Raw genomic sequence first — 17,351 nt, forward strand, 5'->3', positions numbered from 1 at the left:
GTCTATGAAATCTGTGAAATATCAGGTGATGACATAAGAGGACTCTGCTTCTAAAACTAAACCTTCTCTTTGAGAGAATTATTGAGAACAGCTTGCGTTCTAGTTATGAGAAGAAACATAAACCAAGTTCCTTGACCTCCTCCATACTGTAACCTCTAACAACCCGCAGTCCTTCTCACAGTGTGATTCTGGCAGGCCTCCAATTCCTTGAAGTATGTTGGTCTAATCTCCAGCTTTTTGTTTGTGCTCTTGCTATTGAATTCTCTTTAATTTGTTCTTTTGAACGGTCGTCTATTTTGTTCCATTCTGTTGCTCCTCAGTGTTGCGCATACAGCTCCTTTTCTTTATTGCTGGATCCTACATCATGCCAATTGATGGCTTAGTTTCTAGGTTCACCTGGTCTTGGCCTTGACCCAATCTGTATAAGTATGCCAGTGGTCTGCAGCAACTCTTCAGTTGCCTTTGTTTCACCCAATGCTGTATTACCTCATATGACTTGCTTTGACTGCAGCTTGGACTGCTGCTTTCTGTTATTTTTTCTTGTAGCCATTTGATTGGATCCAGGCCTGCTCACCTGTTCATACTGGCCTCAGTCTTGGCTTTCTTATGGTAGTGAGCTGCCTCCCTGGCTTAGCATTCTCTTAGAGTCATAATGGACAGTACACAGAAGCAGTTGTTGAGCTGCAGCCGATTAAGCCTCCATGGGAAGCAAAGTCTTGGATCTCTGGCTCACCTTTGTACTGAACATTTTCCTATTGCTACCCAGATGCTGAATCACTCTGTGGTAGTTTCAGTGGGCGTGCTACATCTAACACATTTGGCCGTTCCTCCTGTTGTTCCCATCAAGGCTAATACAATTTGGTATTTTATTAACCTTAAGGTCTGTGTATTGGGTTCTAGTTCTCACTTCTGTTTGTTCTGTCAATGTCTATCCACTTGTAATACCCATTATATTTAGTTAGAAAGCTGGACAGCACTTACGGAACCTCTTTCCCTTCCTTTCTCATACTGCCTAATATCAGTCACGTAAATCCCTGTCTTGCATTGCCTTGCTATCCAGCTGTGAGAGGTATTTTTGTGCAGCAACTACCATAAATACCAAAGATTATTTTTTTCTGTTTTGCAGTACATTTTGTTTAAATATTTTGAAAAAAAAAAATCAGTATGCATTTGTCCAGTGGTTTCCGAGAAGTTTCATTGTGTATCACCAGTACTTGGCCATGTTTCTGCAGTCTGATAGGTGATGCTTTTCACTGCGTCTAGGAGAACATTGGACCTGGCTCCATAATCCAGCTGGAAACAAAAGAAGGCATGTCTAAACCACTTCTATGATGTGCCTGCAGGTGCTGCCAAGAAGCATGCCTCACCCACATACTCTTGTTTCACATGCGCCAAACCTGGAAACGAGGCAATTAAGCTGCCCTAAGGGCAAAACATGCCCATCCCTGCAAGTGTACAGGAAAGGGGGATCTTGAACAGGGGGTACCTTCAAGGCAACTGCACTTCTGCATTTGCTGTCTGTGGACAGGGAGCAGGTAGGCTAGGCACGCTTTCTGGCTATGTTCTCAGGGGTACTGTAGAAGTGATATGGACATACATTCTGGACGTGTTCTGAATTTAGCAGCATACATGCCAGCATGGTAACTGAATCGCCCAGAGCCTTCTGCAGCATACATGTCGATTGAGCATTTTGGGATCTTCTACAGTCACATTGCAGATATTCTTCTCTTCAGCGTAAGTCACCTTCAGTTACAGCTACTTCTGCCTCTTTCTTCCTGGAGTAGCTGTAACATCAGGTCACAGAAAGGTTCCTCTTCGTCCACTCATCCCCACATATTCTTTGTACTGTGATCCATAGGCTGGATGCTTTTCTGCTTCTTGAATTGCTTTCTGAAAGGTATGCACGAGATGAGGATGCCTATTATTCTTCGTTATACAGTGTCCACTTTTCTTTTTATATGGCACATATTTAACTCGTGGAACTCATTGTCACAGGAAGTTGTACAAGCAGATAGTATAACCAGCTTCAAAAAAGCAATAGACAAATTGACAGATACTAGGTTCACAGGGAGCTATTAAATGGAACCTTCAGATATATCCTCTGTACCAAAACTGAGGCTGTTTACAGACATTACAACTAGAGTTTTGGGGTTAGATCAGGTTAAAAATGGCCTAAGGTAATTGGGGGGGAGGCTAGTGGAGTCCATGGGGAGTTGCAGGGTCCAGGACTGTTTGGTGGGATAGGTGGCAGGGAGGGGGCTATCAGGGTCCACATGGAGGCTTGGGGATATCAGATAAGCTCTCTGATCCCTCCAACCCCCGCCTCCAGATACCCCCAGCTTCTCCCCCCATGCCACTGAACTGCCTCTGATCCCCCAAACTGCTCCTGGGGCTGGTTTTACCAGTGTTCACTTGCCCTGGAAGCCTGATTGAAGTCAGGGTCAGGGGGGAAGGACAGGCAAATCAGAGGAGCTGTTAGCTTCACAGTGGGAGTTTAGCAGGATTGGAGGGGTCTCTCTCTCTTCCCCTGCATTGGGGCCAGGGGCTATTTTTAGCCCCCCAAATCCCCCTGAACAAACCCAGTAAACCAACCCCCACCCCAACCTGCCCACCCCTCCCTCTCCCCTTAGCGGACCTTTGAGGTACAGTTACAATTAGACTGGGTCAGCCATTTTTGACTGATCTAATCTTCCTGGAACTCCTATACAGTTCACATTTAGATTGACATAATTGTGGATTTAAATGTAAGGTCTGCATGTGGGCAGACTAAGTTAGATCAGATGCCCTTTTTAACATGATTTAACTGCCCACTAACCTCCCCAAACATCTGTACAAGCCCTAAAAGAGAGAGGCCCCAGTGGAAAAAGTTACTTTATAGGACCAGTACCATTTTGTGCCTCAACACAGCAGAACATCTAACGTGTTTAAGTACAAGCACCTTAGGCCGTGTGGAGACTGAACGAGTTGTCTGATTGAAGTTACTGGGATTGCTCACATACTTAGTTACAAGTGCTTAAGTGCTTTGCTGGATCAGGATTTTAGAGCCTGGGATGGGAAATTGAGAAGGTAATAAAGTCTAGGAGACAGAGGTTCAGTTTTTCTCCTGACTTTCCAGACTACAAGTTTCACATACACTTCAGTGTACCTTAGAAAGCACAAATTTAATTCCTGATTTGCATATGTAATCTTTAGGTTTTCTTTCCCTTCACCTTGTTCTCAATTGTCTGACTGCTAAGACAAATCCTGGGCAGCTCAGGTACCTCCTCTGTGGAGAGGGAGAGATTAAAAAACACTGTTTCAGGCTTTGGTGAAACTGCAGAGTCACTCTGAAGCTGCTGCCGTATAGTTGCTACAGTCATATAGTTGCGGCTGTATCCCTTTTTGCAGCCTTGACTCAGTCCCATTTTACAGAGGGTTTTTGGACAGAAAAAGAAGAGAAGGAACTCTGATCAGTCCAGCCCATCTTACGTGGAAGAGGGCCCTGCTCCCTACACATCAAGTTATTCAACTTTTGGAATCCTGCCTCCTCTTTTGGGTACTAGAAGTCATATTAGTTGCAGTATCAGGGAAGTAAGTAGGGGCAAGCCCTGTCAACACGTCTGGTCTGGTAGAGCTCAAGAGAGCTCTACCAAAGATGAGTTTTCTTTTAATTTTTAGCAGTGATTAAAAGCATTTAAAAAGTTGTATTTTATTATATTAGAAGTCCAAGTTAGTCTGGATCTAAATGACTAGTCCAGCTCTAACAAGTTGATAGGAAGGAGTTTTTAGATAGACTGTTTACAATTATTGTTTGAATGTTATGGCCTTATTTTAGCTTCATCAATGTACATGTAGTACAGACTATGTTTTGGTGAAGTTCAACATTTGAACATCTTGTAGTTTGTTAAAGTGAGAGCTGACAGGTTGCTCATTGATGACCAGCAGGAAAATAAAGCAGACTTTCCTAAATATAAAATAATCATAGAAACATCTTGAGAAAAAGAAAAGAGACTACCCGACAACTTTTGGACATCATAAAGGAGCCAAAAAAACCAGTAAGTAGTAGAGTTCTGTTTTGTCTTTTTTAGAGAGAAAGAGAAAGAGAAATAGAAAGAAAAAAACCCATCATGCACCTTGGTAATTTAACCCTTCCTAATGAAAAGGCAACATGTAAGGCCTTTCTGTCCTGCATTGTATGTGGGACCATGCAGTCAGTGCAGGAGTCTGTGCTAACCAGCGTCAATGCACGATTTGTGTGTAAGCCTCAACTACCCACTTTATTTTAGGAATCAGTAATTCTGTAATAGAAATATCTGAAATGTTACTAAATAGCTGTAAATATGATTGTTTAAAAATAATTTTGATAGCTAAAAAAATATAGTTTTTCTTTTAGGTTTTTTTTTTTTAATTTGAAGTGAAGCAGGACTATCTGCTTTATTGCAACAGTTTAACCTGAATTTATAAACTTGTACAGATTAAGATCGGTATTGGCTCTTACACCAGAATTTCAAAGTCAAAGCCTAAGATTCTCTTCTGAGGGAGCTTAATAGAAAGTAAAGAATCTGTATAGGGCATTTTGTCTGAGATGCAAGAGAATTCCCATTGCATAGGGTGGTTGTCATACATGGTTGGAAGTTAAGGTTTTGATTACAGAGCCACTAGGTGGCATCAACAGAATTGTGTTGCTTTGAGAGCTCATGCCCTGAACTATGAAAGGACCACACAGCATTTTTCATACAGAGAGAAAAAGTCAGGTAATCTCTTTCTACCTCACCAAAAAGCTTTGGTCTAAATAGAGTCTTAAACAAACACCATGACTATTGCGCCTTTCTGAACACCAGGGTATTTCATGAATTACGGTGTGTTCATAGCCAAGAGAACCAAAATTACTATTTCTGCGTATGTTTGTTATACTAGTAATGTAAAATATTGTAAGTTTAGCATTTTGGAGTTATATAGTACTTTCAACCTGCATATATAAATAGTATATCAAAAATTTTAAAGTGTTTGATAAAAAAGAGAGGCTTATATGGTTAGTTTTCCAGTGTATTTTAAGCACTCTTAATTTCTATTTAAAATATGCATCAAAGAACAAAAAGGTAGATAAAAGCCAAAATTTAAAAAAAAATGCTAAAGTGATAGAATTTATTTTCTAGACACTGTATCACAAGTTCCCAACTACTGTAAAATCTCCAAGAATCCCTGAGCAGATAATAGAACTCATCTACATACAGGGCATGTCTACATGTGCAATTAATATGGTACCTTTATGGATCTTGCTTTGACCTTAGTCCTTAACAAAGATTTAATGCTTTTGACATGCATAAAGAATTCTCATTTCATAATAAATTACTCTTACCTCCCAGCAAGGCTGGGGAGTGTACAGTAAGGAAGACTGGGTGCATCTACATGTGCTGTTAAGGTGAAATGCTTATATGCTGGAGTTTATTGCATCCAGGCACTGCATTTACACACATGCCTGCAACCACAGCACATTGAGCCAGGATGAAGCATACCTGCCTGGCAGGGAGCCAAAAGGGGTCAGCCTGCCAGCTTGGGGCTGCTCTGACCCGGCTCAGTGTGCTGCAGACTGGCTGGTTGGGGTATGAGGGTGCTCCATCGTGGGGCTAGCTGGCAGGCAACCCCACACCCTTGTGCCCCAGCCAGCTGGGACAGCGTCTATGCATGCACTGCCGCTGAGTAAAAAATATTCCACAGCAGGATACTACTTTTACTACAAGTAGCATCCTGCTGTGGAGTTAGTTTACTTCAGCCTAATAGGGGTACACATGCAGACTCATGACATATACTGCAGAGCCAACTGGCCTACTTCACAGTAAGTATCTTGTGTAGATGTGCCCACAAGAAAGTATTAAACAGAACTAAAGGAAAATTTCTGGGCCAGGTATAGTTGTGATCATATTATCCCCCCTCTTCTCCCAACCTGACTTCATGTGCTGCAGTTACAGGCAAACATATAAACATTTCCATGAGTATTTTATATTTAGGAAAGTCTACTCCCTTTCTGCAACATTAATATTACCATTTCTTTAAATGGATAGTAGAAAAAGTTACTGGAACAAGTTTAAGGCATTTTTTTTTAGATGAACCAAAGTGTATTTTTCAGGATAACACTGTTCTCTTTATTCTGATAAAATGCCTTCTTTTGCATTAGGAAGACCTGACTATGCAGTCCATTACCTTTGTTACATGACATGATTTCATAAGTTGACTCATTCAAACTTGAAGAAGCAAGGAAGAGAGAGTGTGAAAGTTAAAATTTTCACAAAAGTCTCAAATCTGATAAACCCACAGAAGGGCTCTGGGTAAAAGTGCCATGTACCAGAATTGCTCTGGAGATTAAAACATAGGGCTGCAAACTATTAATCAAGTTGTTATGTAGTAAGTGGTAAAGGAGGAGACCAAATCAACTATTTATTCATGCATTCACCTTTAATTCAGATACTTGAATAACTATGTCATCCTTAAGAAAAAGATGATAAGAATTTCCTTTCAAAATGAAATGAAACATGTGAATGCTCATATTTTTGCTAAAGGGTGCAGAGACTTAACGGCAAACTGCACATTCATCTGTTCTCTGCGCTGAAAGGTAGTGACACAGGAACGTTATTTGACCCTGGGAGATCCCGGGGTCAGAAAAACCCATGCAAACGAAAAGTGGGGTGGTGCACAAAGAGACAGCGTACGCCACCCAAAACCAGAGCCTGACTGGCTGGAGCCACACTCCAGCTGCTGGCCAGGCTCCAAGTGTCAGGATCGCTTCTGCAGCTGCCTCATGAGGCTCCCAGGTGCTGGCCCTAGCTTTCCTTACCCTACGAAGTAATCTGCCATGCACCAGAGGACGTGTGGCACAGGCATTTTAGTAGCAGCATAAAGTGTGCTGCTGCTGCTTGTCCACAGGGAAACAAACATCCATGTGGACACGGCCTTAAGGTCACTGAAAGAAGACATGGCTAAGACCTCTTCCCTGCTTGTCCCCAAAGTCCTACCAAGTCTGATGGAAATGCAGACAAGTTCGCAGTAGTGAATACATTCAGATAAGTTTCAGAAAGCTGAGTGACTGAAATCTAAGCAGTTGTAATAGAAACAGTTAAAGAACATTATTTGTAGCAACTCTAATTGTTGTAACCATTATGGCAGCCTCACTATAGTCTAGTGCCCCCCTTGGTGGTCAGTTCTGGCTTGTTGGCTTTCCTCTTTGTCCCAAGATGCCTTCTTACCTTTCACCAGCCATGACCTGAAGTTACTGAACTTATGAGGCAGGCCCTCAGTCCTACAGGAAAGGAACAACTTTAAGTGCCTCTATTTGTATGCACATCTTTGGGCCACCTTTGCCCTATGCCCTGTAGTCCCACACACTCTCCAGCCCAGATCAGCTCAGCAGGGTGAATCCTTTCAATTTGGTTCCTGAAGTAGGCTGGAATAATACAGCTTGGATTAGGCTGGGAGGAATGATCAGCCTTGTGATCTTAATTTTACCTCTCCGTCTTGGCCTACACCTAGGATTCCCAGCACTTTCCACTCTAGGTTATTTGGTTTCATGGGGCTCAGCCACCTTGTACTCAGTCCAAGTCTAGGTGCCTTTTCCCAGCTCTTCCCAGGCTTCCACCCCAAACTGCTGTGGCTATTCCTGCCATAGCCCTCCTAGAACTACTGGCAACAACCATCACTTCTGCCAGCTCCCAGCAAAAAGCTCTTACTTCAGCTCTGACTGGGTCAGACTACCCCCCTCCTTGCCTTTGAGGTGGGGGTTACATCCCCAAAGGGCAGGGGGATACATGTCCTCCCAAAACCTAGTCTCCATTTTCTTAATTTAATTTTCCAGTAACAGGTAGGGTTCTCTATTACAGTTGTGCAACTGCAGAATATGCCAACTCCCTAACTATTGGGTTACAACTAGCATAATGCTTATCCGGTACAACACGCAACTCCTATGTACAGTAGTGCTTTCCATCTCAAAAGTGCTTTATGTGAGAGGCCACTATCATTATCCCTCTCCTCCTCACAGATGGGGAATCTGAGGCACATGTACAGAAGAAATTTGCCCAAGGCCACTCACTGTTTTGTGCCTTAGAACAAGCATATTACCTAGCAAAATCAAGTTAATTTGAAGTTGTGCCCAGCTCTGTGAGTTCAATCACCAGAGGCATGGGTGAAAAAAAAATCTTCTCTTTCATCTTTATGAAGGGCCCCAGAACAACACCAATACTCAGAGTGGCATAGTAAGTAATTAATGAAAATAGTGGTGTGGAGGGTAATAATCCCATTAAGCAGTGGCTCATGATTACAAATAACAATAATCAGATGATACTGTCACATCATACAGATTACTGTTTTAAGAGGACTGAATGAAAGCTTTTATGTAGGCTTTAACATTTTTGTTGTCTACAGCAATAGGCCTCATAAATGTTTGATTAATGAACTCATTAAGCCCTGACATTACTAGGACAGGCTTACTTACCACTTGACTTCATCATAATTAAAATGTAAATGCCAGTTCAAGATAGTGGCTAGAATAATTTATCTAAGTAGAACAGTTTTTATGCTTAGCCTCTTGAATTATCTCAACCTCCCTGACAGGCTTATGTCACACCAATTGCGAGTAGGAGCCATATTTCAGCACTGCCTGCTTTTCTGTCAACATTTATATGGTTATTAAGTGATAGAACTTTGTATGATTTTAAACTTGTTTTTTCTGTGTTTGCTGACCAGCCCACAGCTGAACAAAATTTGTGAAATTATACTCAATCATCTCAGGGCTCAAGCAGTATTGCCAGGATCAGACCTGGGGTGAAATTCACAACAAAGCACTCATTCATTTCACTCAGGTGAAATTCTGGCCCCAGGTCCCAAAAGAAAATTAAGTTGTGTATGCACAATTAGCACTACTTCCAGTAATAGAACACTGTACAACTCTGCAGGGAAAGTTACAGGCATTCTTCTTTACTCACTGCTCAATCAATTCCTACACAAACTGTCTCACAGCAGTTGCAGGTCAGCAGGTGGGCTTTCTCTTTTTGATCCTGTCATCGCTGTATTGTGCCCTAGCAAGGTATCACAGTCATGTTTTCCAAAAGCAGTAGCAGTTACTTTCTGGCAGGCATGCCATAGACTAACCCCACACCCTCCCTGTGTGCCACTCCACTTCCTTTCCTTGCCTGATTTGTTGCTCTGCTTTCTGCTCGCTGCCCTGTGCCTCTTACCTGATGTGTTTTGCTTTTTGTTCCATGCCATATGTGCCCCCATGTTTCCTGCTCCTCCCTGGTCTATCGCATGCTATGCACAAAGGCTGCCCGTGTCACTTGTGGCATGACTGCTACAGGTTGATCACCCTAGTATAGCACAGGAGGATGATGAGTCACGGCCATTGCTGGATAGTTAGCCACTGTGATTGGGTTTGTTTTTGCATAGGACCACAACAAAGTGTGTGTGTGTGTGTGTGATTATTTTAAAAGGCTGCCCCAGCAGCAGTGTTAAGTTTTGTTATTTTGCTACAAGGCTTAATATTTGATATTTTCAAGGCCCTTGCTCCTACAGTCATAATGATATTGGAACATAGATACTTTCATTAAAAAGGTATCAGGCTTGGAGGGGGGAGAGCAAAAGTTATCATGAAAACCTTAAAAAACAGGCAGTAAAAAAAGTTCCCACCTTTTTTTGTTGTTGCAATTGTTATGGTCTACATCATCAGAAGAGGGTCTTCCACAAACGTGTGTACAGAAAAGTTTGCTTTCTACCTTAATCTCTTCCTGGAGTCAGTTCTTTGGGCACAGTTGCTCCTGGGGACTTGACATTGGTATTCTGGCTGTATTTCCTGACAAAAAAGAATTTCCTACATGCTGCTTTTGACCACCTCTGTTCAAGGATCTGCATACAAAAATGTGAAACAAATCAGTTTAATTGAGAAGATATTTCTCATAACTTTTTTCTCCTCCAACAGGAAGCTAATCTACAAAATTATCTGATACTGTTTTCCAGAAGTGCAACATTGTTCTTTAATATCTCATGATTGTTTTTGGTTCTGACTCCTGAATTGTGCATGATTGGTACTGAAGGTGCTGAGCCAAAGTATGAGAGAAGCAGATGTATTTGTTCCCTGGCATATATGTCTGGTTGCTTTTGTAATCAAGCTGTGCCTTAGCTAAGCTACATCTGTACAGGTTCTCTTCAGAGGATGCCTGCATCTAGTTAAGGAAGCACAATCACCCCTTGCTGCTCAGGGCAACAAAAGGAGTTGCATTGTTTATGGCAGAGGGCAAGAAAACAGCACCAGTTGTTATTTCCACCAGTAGTGATTTATGAATAGTTTAATGTCACCTTTAAGTGTGTCCATTGTAACAGCCTCTCTAGATGGATAAATGCAGGGGTGGATGCAGATGGGGTGCAGTGCTGTGGCCACACCCCACTTTCTGACCACATGGAAGCAGCAGCACCCAGGGACTTTAAGTCCCCAAAGAAGGTAAGAATGCCACCCCCTCCTTTCCCTGCTATGCTTAGAGGCGCATCCCTTTCCTTCCCCTCCCTTGTGTGCTACTGCTGCTTCTGTTGCTGGGGCAAGGGGAGCTCTTCTGCTCCAGCTGGGATGTGTGGGGCTTGGACTTTGCCCAGGGGAGTGGCATTAGACACGCAGGTTCCCCCAGGCATTCCCCATCAGCCTGGGTGCAGGTGTGGGCAGGAGGGAACCTGTCATCAGTCACCACTGCCACTGCCTTGGACTGAGCAGCTCCAGAGACCCCCCCCCACCCCACCCCCAGGGACAGTGACAGTGCTGGAGCAGGGAAGGGAAGGGGTGGGAATTCTTGCCTTCTCTGGGGACTTAAAAAAATAAAAGTCCCTGACTGTTGCTTCCCTACTGCTGGCGTGGGAGGGGCAGGGTGGACGGGGGTGTGGGAGGGGCAGGGTGCAGCTATCCTGCAGCATTGGTTGCTGCTCTCGCACCCACCTTCATAGAAATCTTGGATCCACTTCTGGGTAAATAGGGTGCATTTTTCAGTTGGGTTAGCTCCATGGATTTACCATTACAAAGTGGGTCAAAATACATGCTAATACAGGCAAAGCCATTTTAAACAGGCAGTGTTTTACCTATGCTAAAACATTTGTGTTCAGATTTCAGTCACCTTGTGCTAAACATTAAGCTAACATGACTGGAAGTTGCATACTTTTTTCACCCGTATAGAGGAGACCCTATTGGCAAACTAAAAATAATAATTATAAACAACTATAACAACTAGGGAGTTCTGTAATAGTCAAGTAAAACCCTATTATGCAATGAGTTTACTGCATTTCAGGATATTTATTAGTTGTCTCAACACTGATTTTGTACAAGCACATCAGAAATTATCTGAATAAGATCCTCTAGGGTACGCTGCATAGTAGAGCTTTCTTTCTGGGTCAGCAACTTACGCAATACCAGCTTGGTGAAAGCTATCTATAGTGGTCCTTGTTTTAGTTGTTCTGTAAGCAGAGCTGTGTGTGGATGTTTGGATATTGAAGGAAAGTAGGCCACACTGTCTTTAATTAGAATATTGGGAAACTATTTTTGATTTCTGGCAATTGGATAGCACTTTGGGTAAGGTAGAAGTTGGATGCCTATGTATAAAGGTCTTGTTGCCAGCCACGTGCAGACTCTAAGTAGGCTATTCTGGAGACAGTATTGGACATAGATTCCTACTTTGTAATTTCATCTTATTAGGGAAGCTAGTCTTTATTCAGATGGTTGGAATCAGGGGTCTGCAAGGTCCCTTCTAAAGGCAGTTAAGCCATCTTGTTAAGCCATGCATGATGTTGATGGAATCAGCAGATGCTGAACACAGAACTTACTAACTCCCCTCTCTGTCAAGGGTCTGAACAATACCCGATTTGGTACATTTTTCCACACACTTTTTACTAGCACATATAATAAGTGATTGTGTAGGATACAGAGCCAGGCCTGACAAACTGGACTATAAAACTGCACTGTTGATGTATCAGTATTTGCCTTAACCTGCTCACAAGACTAAGGGCTTTTTTTTTTTTTTTTTTACACATGCAAATGCTGTATCTCTGGGTGCTTTGTTTTTTTTTTTTTTTTTTTACACATGCAAATGCTGTATCTCTGGGTGCTTTGAAAAGCACCCAGCACTGCAAGACTTATGTGCATTTCACTGCTTATACAACTATTAGTGCTGAGAAAATGGCAGCAGTGCACTTTTGAACTAAAAACAGAGGTGCTTTAGTTCAAAAGTGCACTGCCACCATTTTCTGCATGCTGACATGCATTTTGCTGCTTATACAACTGCATGCAGCATAGTGCAGTTCACCACAGCATAGCGCAGTTCACCACAGCTCAGATTAATCAAGTCTGCTTGGAAGCAGCAGATCTCTGGTACATCATAGGACAGAAAAGTATGTGTATAAATGCCCCGTGGGATTGGTGCACAATAGGAGGTAGGTTGTACAAGGTTAGCTGGAGAAAGCAGAAAAAAAATTACAGAAGATGCAATCTAGCAACTCATCCTTAAACTGAAGGTTAAACCCCACCCTGTGAATGTCCCAAAAGTTAAGATGTCTTACTTAATTGTTTCCATCCTTATGGCTCAGTAATTGCTATGCCATCTTGGAAGACTTGCTATCTATTACAGCTTTTTCAGTGGCATCCACCACTCTGGTATCTAACAAGCTACTGTGAGGGTGCACATAATGTTTCTTAATTCGTAAAGGCAAATTAGAGTCATCAGAAGGTTTTTCCATCAGTTTTCTCATCCTAGGCTTTAAAAGGAACCCGAATATGAGCTTAGCATAGTTCTAAAATACACAAATCAAGTTCTGCATCAGGTTCACAAGCTGTTAAAATGAGAGGAAAATAATAGAGACTCTGAGGCTTATGCCTCAGTTCCCTTGTTCCCCCTCTTGCCATAACTGAAGATCAGTAGCTCCTAGTGCTGCTGCTGGCTTCCATTGCTTGCTGTCACCTTTAGCTCTGCTATTGTTAGGAGTTATTGCTGCAGAGCTGGAACTAGAGTACTGGTATCTACAGTCAGATATACCCCCTGGCTATCACAGCACTCAGGTCATGAGGAGCGATCCCCTCCATCCAGGAAGCTGGGCACCCCCAAGTGGTGGGGTAGGGCAGGAAGGCTTTTAAACAACTGAGAATGGTGCTGGTGGTATACTGGCCTTCACTAATCCAAGGGCAAATTGATGGTATAAATATAAATGCCTGAAAGACTTCCCTAGTATAGTTCTGAATTTGGAGCCCTTGGCTCTAGATCTCACTTGTGGAGCCTCCTGAACAAGAGCCCAGAAAAAGATGATGCCACTATTTTGTAAGGGATTCACACAGAAAAAAAAGTGTAAGATCTGATCACCATTAGCTTACTAAAAAAATCTTGCATCTTTGAGGGAAGTGGCAAGACATCAGGGAACCTATTCATTTATTTCTTACTTCAAGCAAAAATGATTTCCTTTTCTCCCTTCCCTGCTCCCCACTGCCCCCCCACTAAGTACAGGAAGCCGCACTGCTGAACTAACCTAAAGCTATGCTTTACTAGAATATTTATATATTCTTCCTAAAACTATGTAGATTAAAACTGTGTTGATAGTGTACCCCAATGTTCATCTTGTATTAATACTGAAAAAGGGCATCACAAGGGTGAGCACAAACTTTTGGACTGCAATTGAAACTGGAAGAACCTGATAGCATCAGGACTGCTTCTTAAAGTGATTTTTAAAAACATGTACATTACTTTTTCTTGTCGCATTATTCTTTGTTAATACTTTACTGATTATGTTAAGCTTCCCTCTACAATTTGCTTGTTTCTCAACATTTAAAATCAACAGCAATTTGAAAACCATACCAAAAAAAGGTGGGGAGGGGGAGGGAAGCAATCAACTTTGCAGTAGTTTTTCTGCAAAGAGTTTATTTTCTTAAACATGAGCCATGTACTGCCAATGTATAAAACTTTAATCATTAAGATATTTGCACATCTCTGCAAGCCATCAGGGTTTCTCTAGAAGTTCTCGATTTGTAAGCAAATAAATGACAAATAGTCTACTAAACACAGTGTTATTCCAGTCTAATAACAAATCGATGGAATCATTGTCTACTTCAGTTCTGCATTTGTCATGGTAACGTGTCTGTCTTCAGCTGGATCTCTGACTCCACCTTATGGAAAGTTACACAGAGGAGCAGGACTGAGGCTGCTGCTTCTGACTCCCTGCAATTTACCGTCACCAGGGCAATGGAGACAAAACAAAAGCTGACAGCTTGGCTGGCTTTATTTCCTCCACTTCAGCAGTAAAAAAGTTAGAGGGAACTAGGCTTCTAACTTTAAAATGTCCAGGGGAAGCTGATGCTGGGTTACAGAAAGAAGTGCTTTCCATGGTGACTGTCAAGTGCTTAAACGATCTGTAAAGTTCTCTAAATGCTACATATTGCTATAAACCTCACAAAGAATACAAAGCAAGTGCTTGACTGTTTGACCAGAATAGGTATACATTTCACTTTTCAGGAGACAGGTCTCCAATTTCCTTAAGGCTTAGCCATTTATTTTAAATGCCATGACCAAATCCCTTTGCTGCAAGTGCACAATTGGTTTTGATAAGTTTAAGTGACTGGATTCTTTACTTTTCAAAACAGTCTGTAAAACACTAAAGGTATCCCTAATTTAGGAGTGCATTTTCATTATGAGATTTCATCAGGTACAAAGGGGATTAGGTTTAGCACAGTCCTGTCCCCCCGCCCCGGGCAAAAAGACTTTTGCATGTGCAGACAAACATACTGGTTTTGCACCACCCTATCCCCTCTACATAGAAGAAATAAGTGATTGGTCCACTGTGCTTATACTTCACACCGCATTAAATAGGGATGTCCAATCCATCTTCTTTCAATACATGAAGTACTCCAGTTTTTTTTGTTTGCACAGGCTCACCCTAACTTTCAGAGCTTCCAACCATCATTTTACCCAAATGTTTTGGTAGACTAGTCACCAGAAAGAACTGATAATCTGTGAACTGGTGAGAGTGAGAGCAGGAGACATACGTTCACAATACAGGGCACCTTAACTATATTATACAGTAACATCCCTCTTCATCCAGATCCTGAAAACAACGTTTCATAATGAGGTATAGTTTTATGATATGGTAGCCACATCTTATTTAAGAAATGTTTCCAAACAGTTCTCAGTGGCAGCACGCCAATAATCCAATACATAATTCAGTGATGCAGCCCAGCAAAGCAGCATAATAAAGTCTTTGACAACCACCTTGTTTTTGTAAAACCCACATATAGTGGATACCAGCATATTCTCACATCACTTGGTATAAGGCAACATGATATGTTTACATTTTCTATTGGCATCAGTCAGCTCATTCTAATAAAATGCAAAGTGGTTTCCAGTCAAATGCATGCTTGTTATAAACTCTGTGATGCTACAGAGCAGCGCTCCGAGTGGTAGTGAACTAACAATAGTAGCTTTCATACTTGCCACCTACAAGTCAGCTATCTTGTGTAATACAGAGTTCCAATCCCTTTATTTCTAGTTTTGTTCCCTGATGGCATATACACCAAGGAAAACAAAGGTTTGTGTTTTCACTTGTTGCTGAGAGAGCCAGTAGTTGTCACAAAGCAAGAAAGAAAAAGTTACTAGAGGAGAATCCTTCAGTTTGATATAGAAATCAATAGCATTTAAAAGGCTGTACAAGAGTTGGTAGTTGCTTATTCTTCACACTCACCATGGCAGAAGACTGCTTGCTGGAGAATGGACGCTTATTCCCAGACATTGAGCTCTTTGTGAAGGTGAGATTTTCAAAGAATTTCACTTTTAAAAAGGGGGATGGTTTACTCCAAGATAAATTCTGATACAGTCCAGAAAGGAGTTAAAAATAAGTTGTGCCATCACTACACGCACACACGTTGTTTTGGTCTTTACTGTGTAGAACTCTAAGGAAGAGTGACACAGATACAATGTACCGGTTAAGAGAAGCAGTTGTACTAAACTTATCACTACCTATGCACTTAAGAGCAACATTTTAAGCTTGTTTAAGACTCATAAGGGCACAACAAAATCAAGCCTCTGAACTGCTTTCTACAATATTGTTCACTAGTTCTATTGTTTCTGTTTTTCATATTTAATCCAATTAACCTGGTTTCACTTTGACATTTGCATTTTAAACTCCTGTCCTTTTCTAAAGTCACTAAATCCTTTTCTAGCTGAGAATTTAGCCCCATTTGATGCACCTAGATTCTACTGGTTTATTTAAATCAATAGTGGTGACTATTTGCTATTTTGGTTTGCCAGTTAAGTTAAAACTTAAGAAACTATTTAAGCCTAGTAGCAGCTACATAGGTATTTGTACCAGTTTAGTCGAATCAGATTGATCTGCAACATTTCAATGTTTGCTATTAGCGGGTTATGTCCATTGCCAAAGAAGTGGTTGGATATCATTGAGTAAAGTTGGAAACAGAGCACAACTTGGCTAACTGTTTGATACAGATGGAGGTTGCGGGGGGGAACTCTTCTTGATTTACTCATCACAAAGAGGGAGGAATTGGTTGAGAATGTGAAGGCAGAAGTAACTTGGGTGATGGTGACCATGAAGTGATAGAGTGCAAGATCCTAAGAGGAGGAAGGGAGAGCAGCAGAATAAGGATACTGGACTTCAGGAAAGCAGACTTAAACTCGGGTATGTGATGGGCAAAATCTCCTGGGAGGAGAGTCCAAGGGCAAAAAGGACTCCAGAAGAGCTGGCTATATTTTGAGGAGGCCCTGTTAAGGACACTGGAACAAAAACTATCCCAGTATGATGGAAGAATGAGAAATGCATCAGGAGACAAGGCTGGGTAGACAGCACATTCTTCCATGAGTTGCAACTAAAAAAAGAATCCTATAAAGAACTGGAGGCTTGGTCATAGTACTAGAGAAGACTATCACATGACTTTTCTAATTTTCTCCTTACATACCCAAGGCACAATTTGAGATACAAAACAAAAGTAGAAAAGGATTTTGGAAGCATGTGAAAAGTAAAAGGAAGACCAGAGAAAATACTGGTTCTGTAAGGAACTCAGAAAGCAATCTATTTACAGATGATTCAGAGAAGGCTGAAGTATTCAATGCCCATTTTACTTCAGTTTTTATAAACGGGCAGCTCCAGATGAGTGTAGTTGGCTGTGAAGACAGGGAAGGAGCTAAACAGCTTAGAATAGTAGAAGACTATTCCCTGGTTAGGGATTACTTAGAGAAGCTAGATAGATACTTTTAAGTCAGTATGGCCAGAAGGAATGCAGGGTACTGAAGAAAGTGGCTGCAGTAATCTCACAGCCATTAAAGATCCTCTTTGTGAGCTTGGGTAGTGCAGGTGAGGTTCTGGATGAC

At 41.7% G+C, this 17,351-nt stretch overlaps 1 protein-coding gene across 2 annotated transcripts in view; it reads left to right on the forward strand.

Annotated features, from left to right (window-relative positions):
• The window catches only part of CLIC6 (chloride intracellular channel 6), a 51,641-nt gene that overhangs the window by 23,162 nt on the left and 11,128 nt on the right, over window positions 1-17,351 (forward strand). Inside the window, exon 1 of one of the 2 annotated variants that reach the window (XM_019528897.1) lies at window positions 15,050-15,775. The exons of the other annotated variant lie outside the window; for it this stretch is intronic. Within the exon in view, the coding sequence (XP_019384442.1) occupies window positions 15,713-15,775 (63 nt within the window). The 5' untranslated portion in view covers window positions 15,050-15,712. Of the gene's footprint in view, window positions 1-15,049; window positions 15,776-17,351 lie in introns of those variants that run through there. 2 annotated transcript variants of the gene reach the window in all.

The sequence above is a fragment of the Crocodylus porosus genome, unplaced genomic scaffold (assembly GCF_001723895.1).
Source record: "Crocodylus porosus isolate Cpor-Errol unplaced genomic scaffold, CroPor_comp1, whole genome shotgun sequence".
In the NCBI taxonomy this organism is placed as follows: Eukaryota; Metazoa; Chordata; order Crocodylia; family Crocodylidae; genus Crocodylus; species Crocodylus porosus.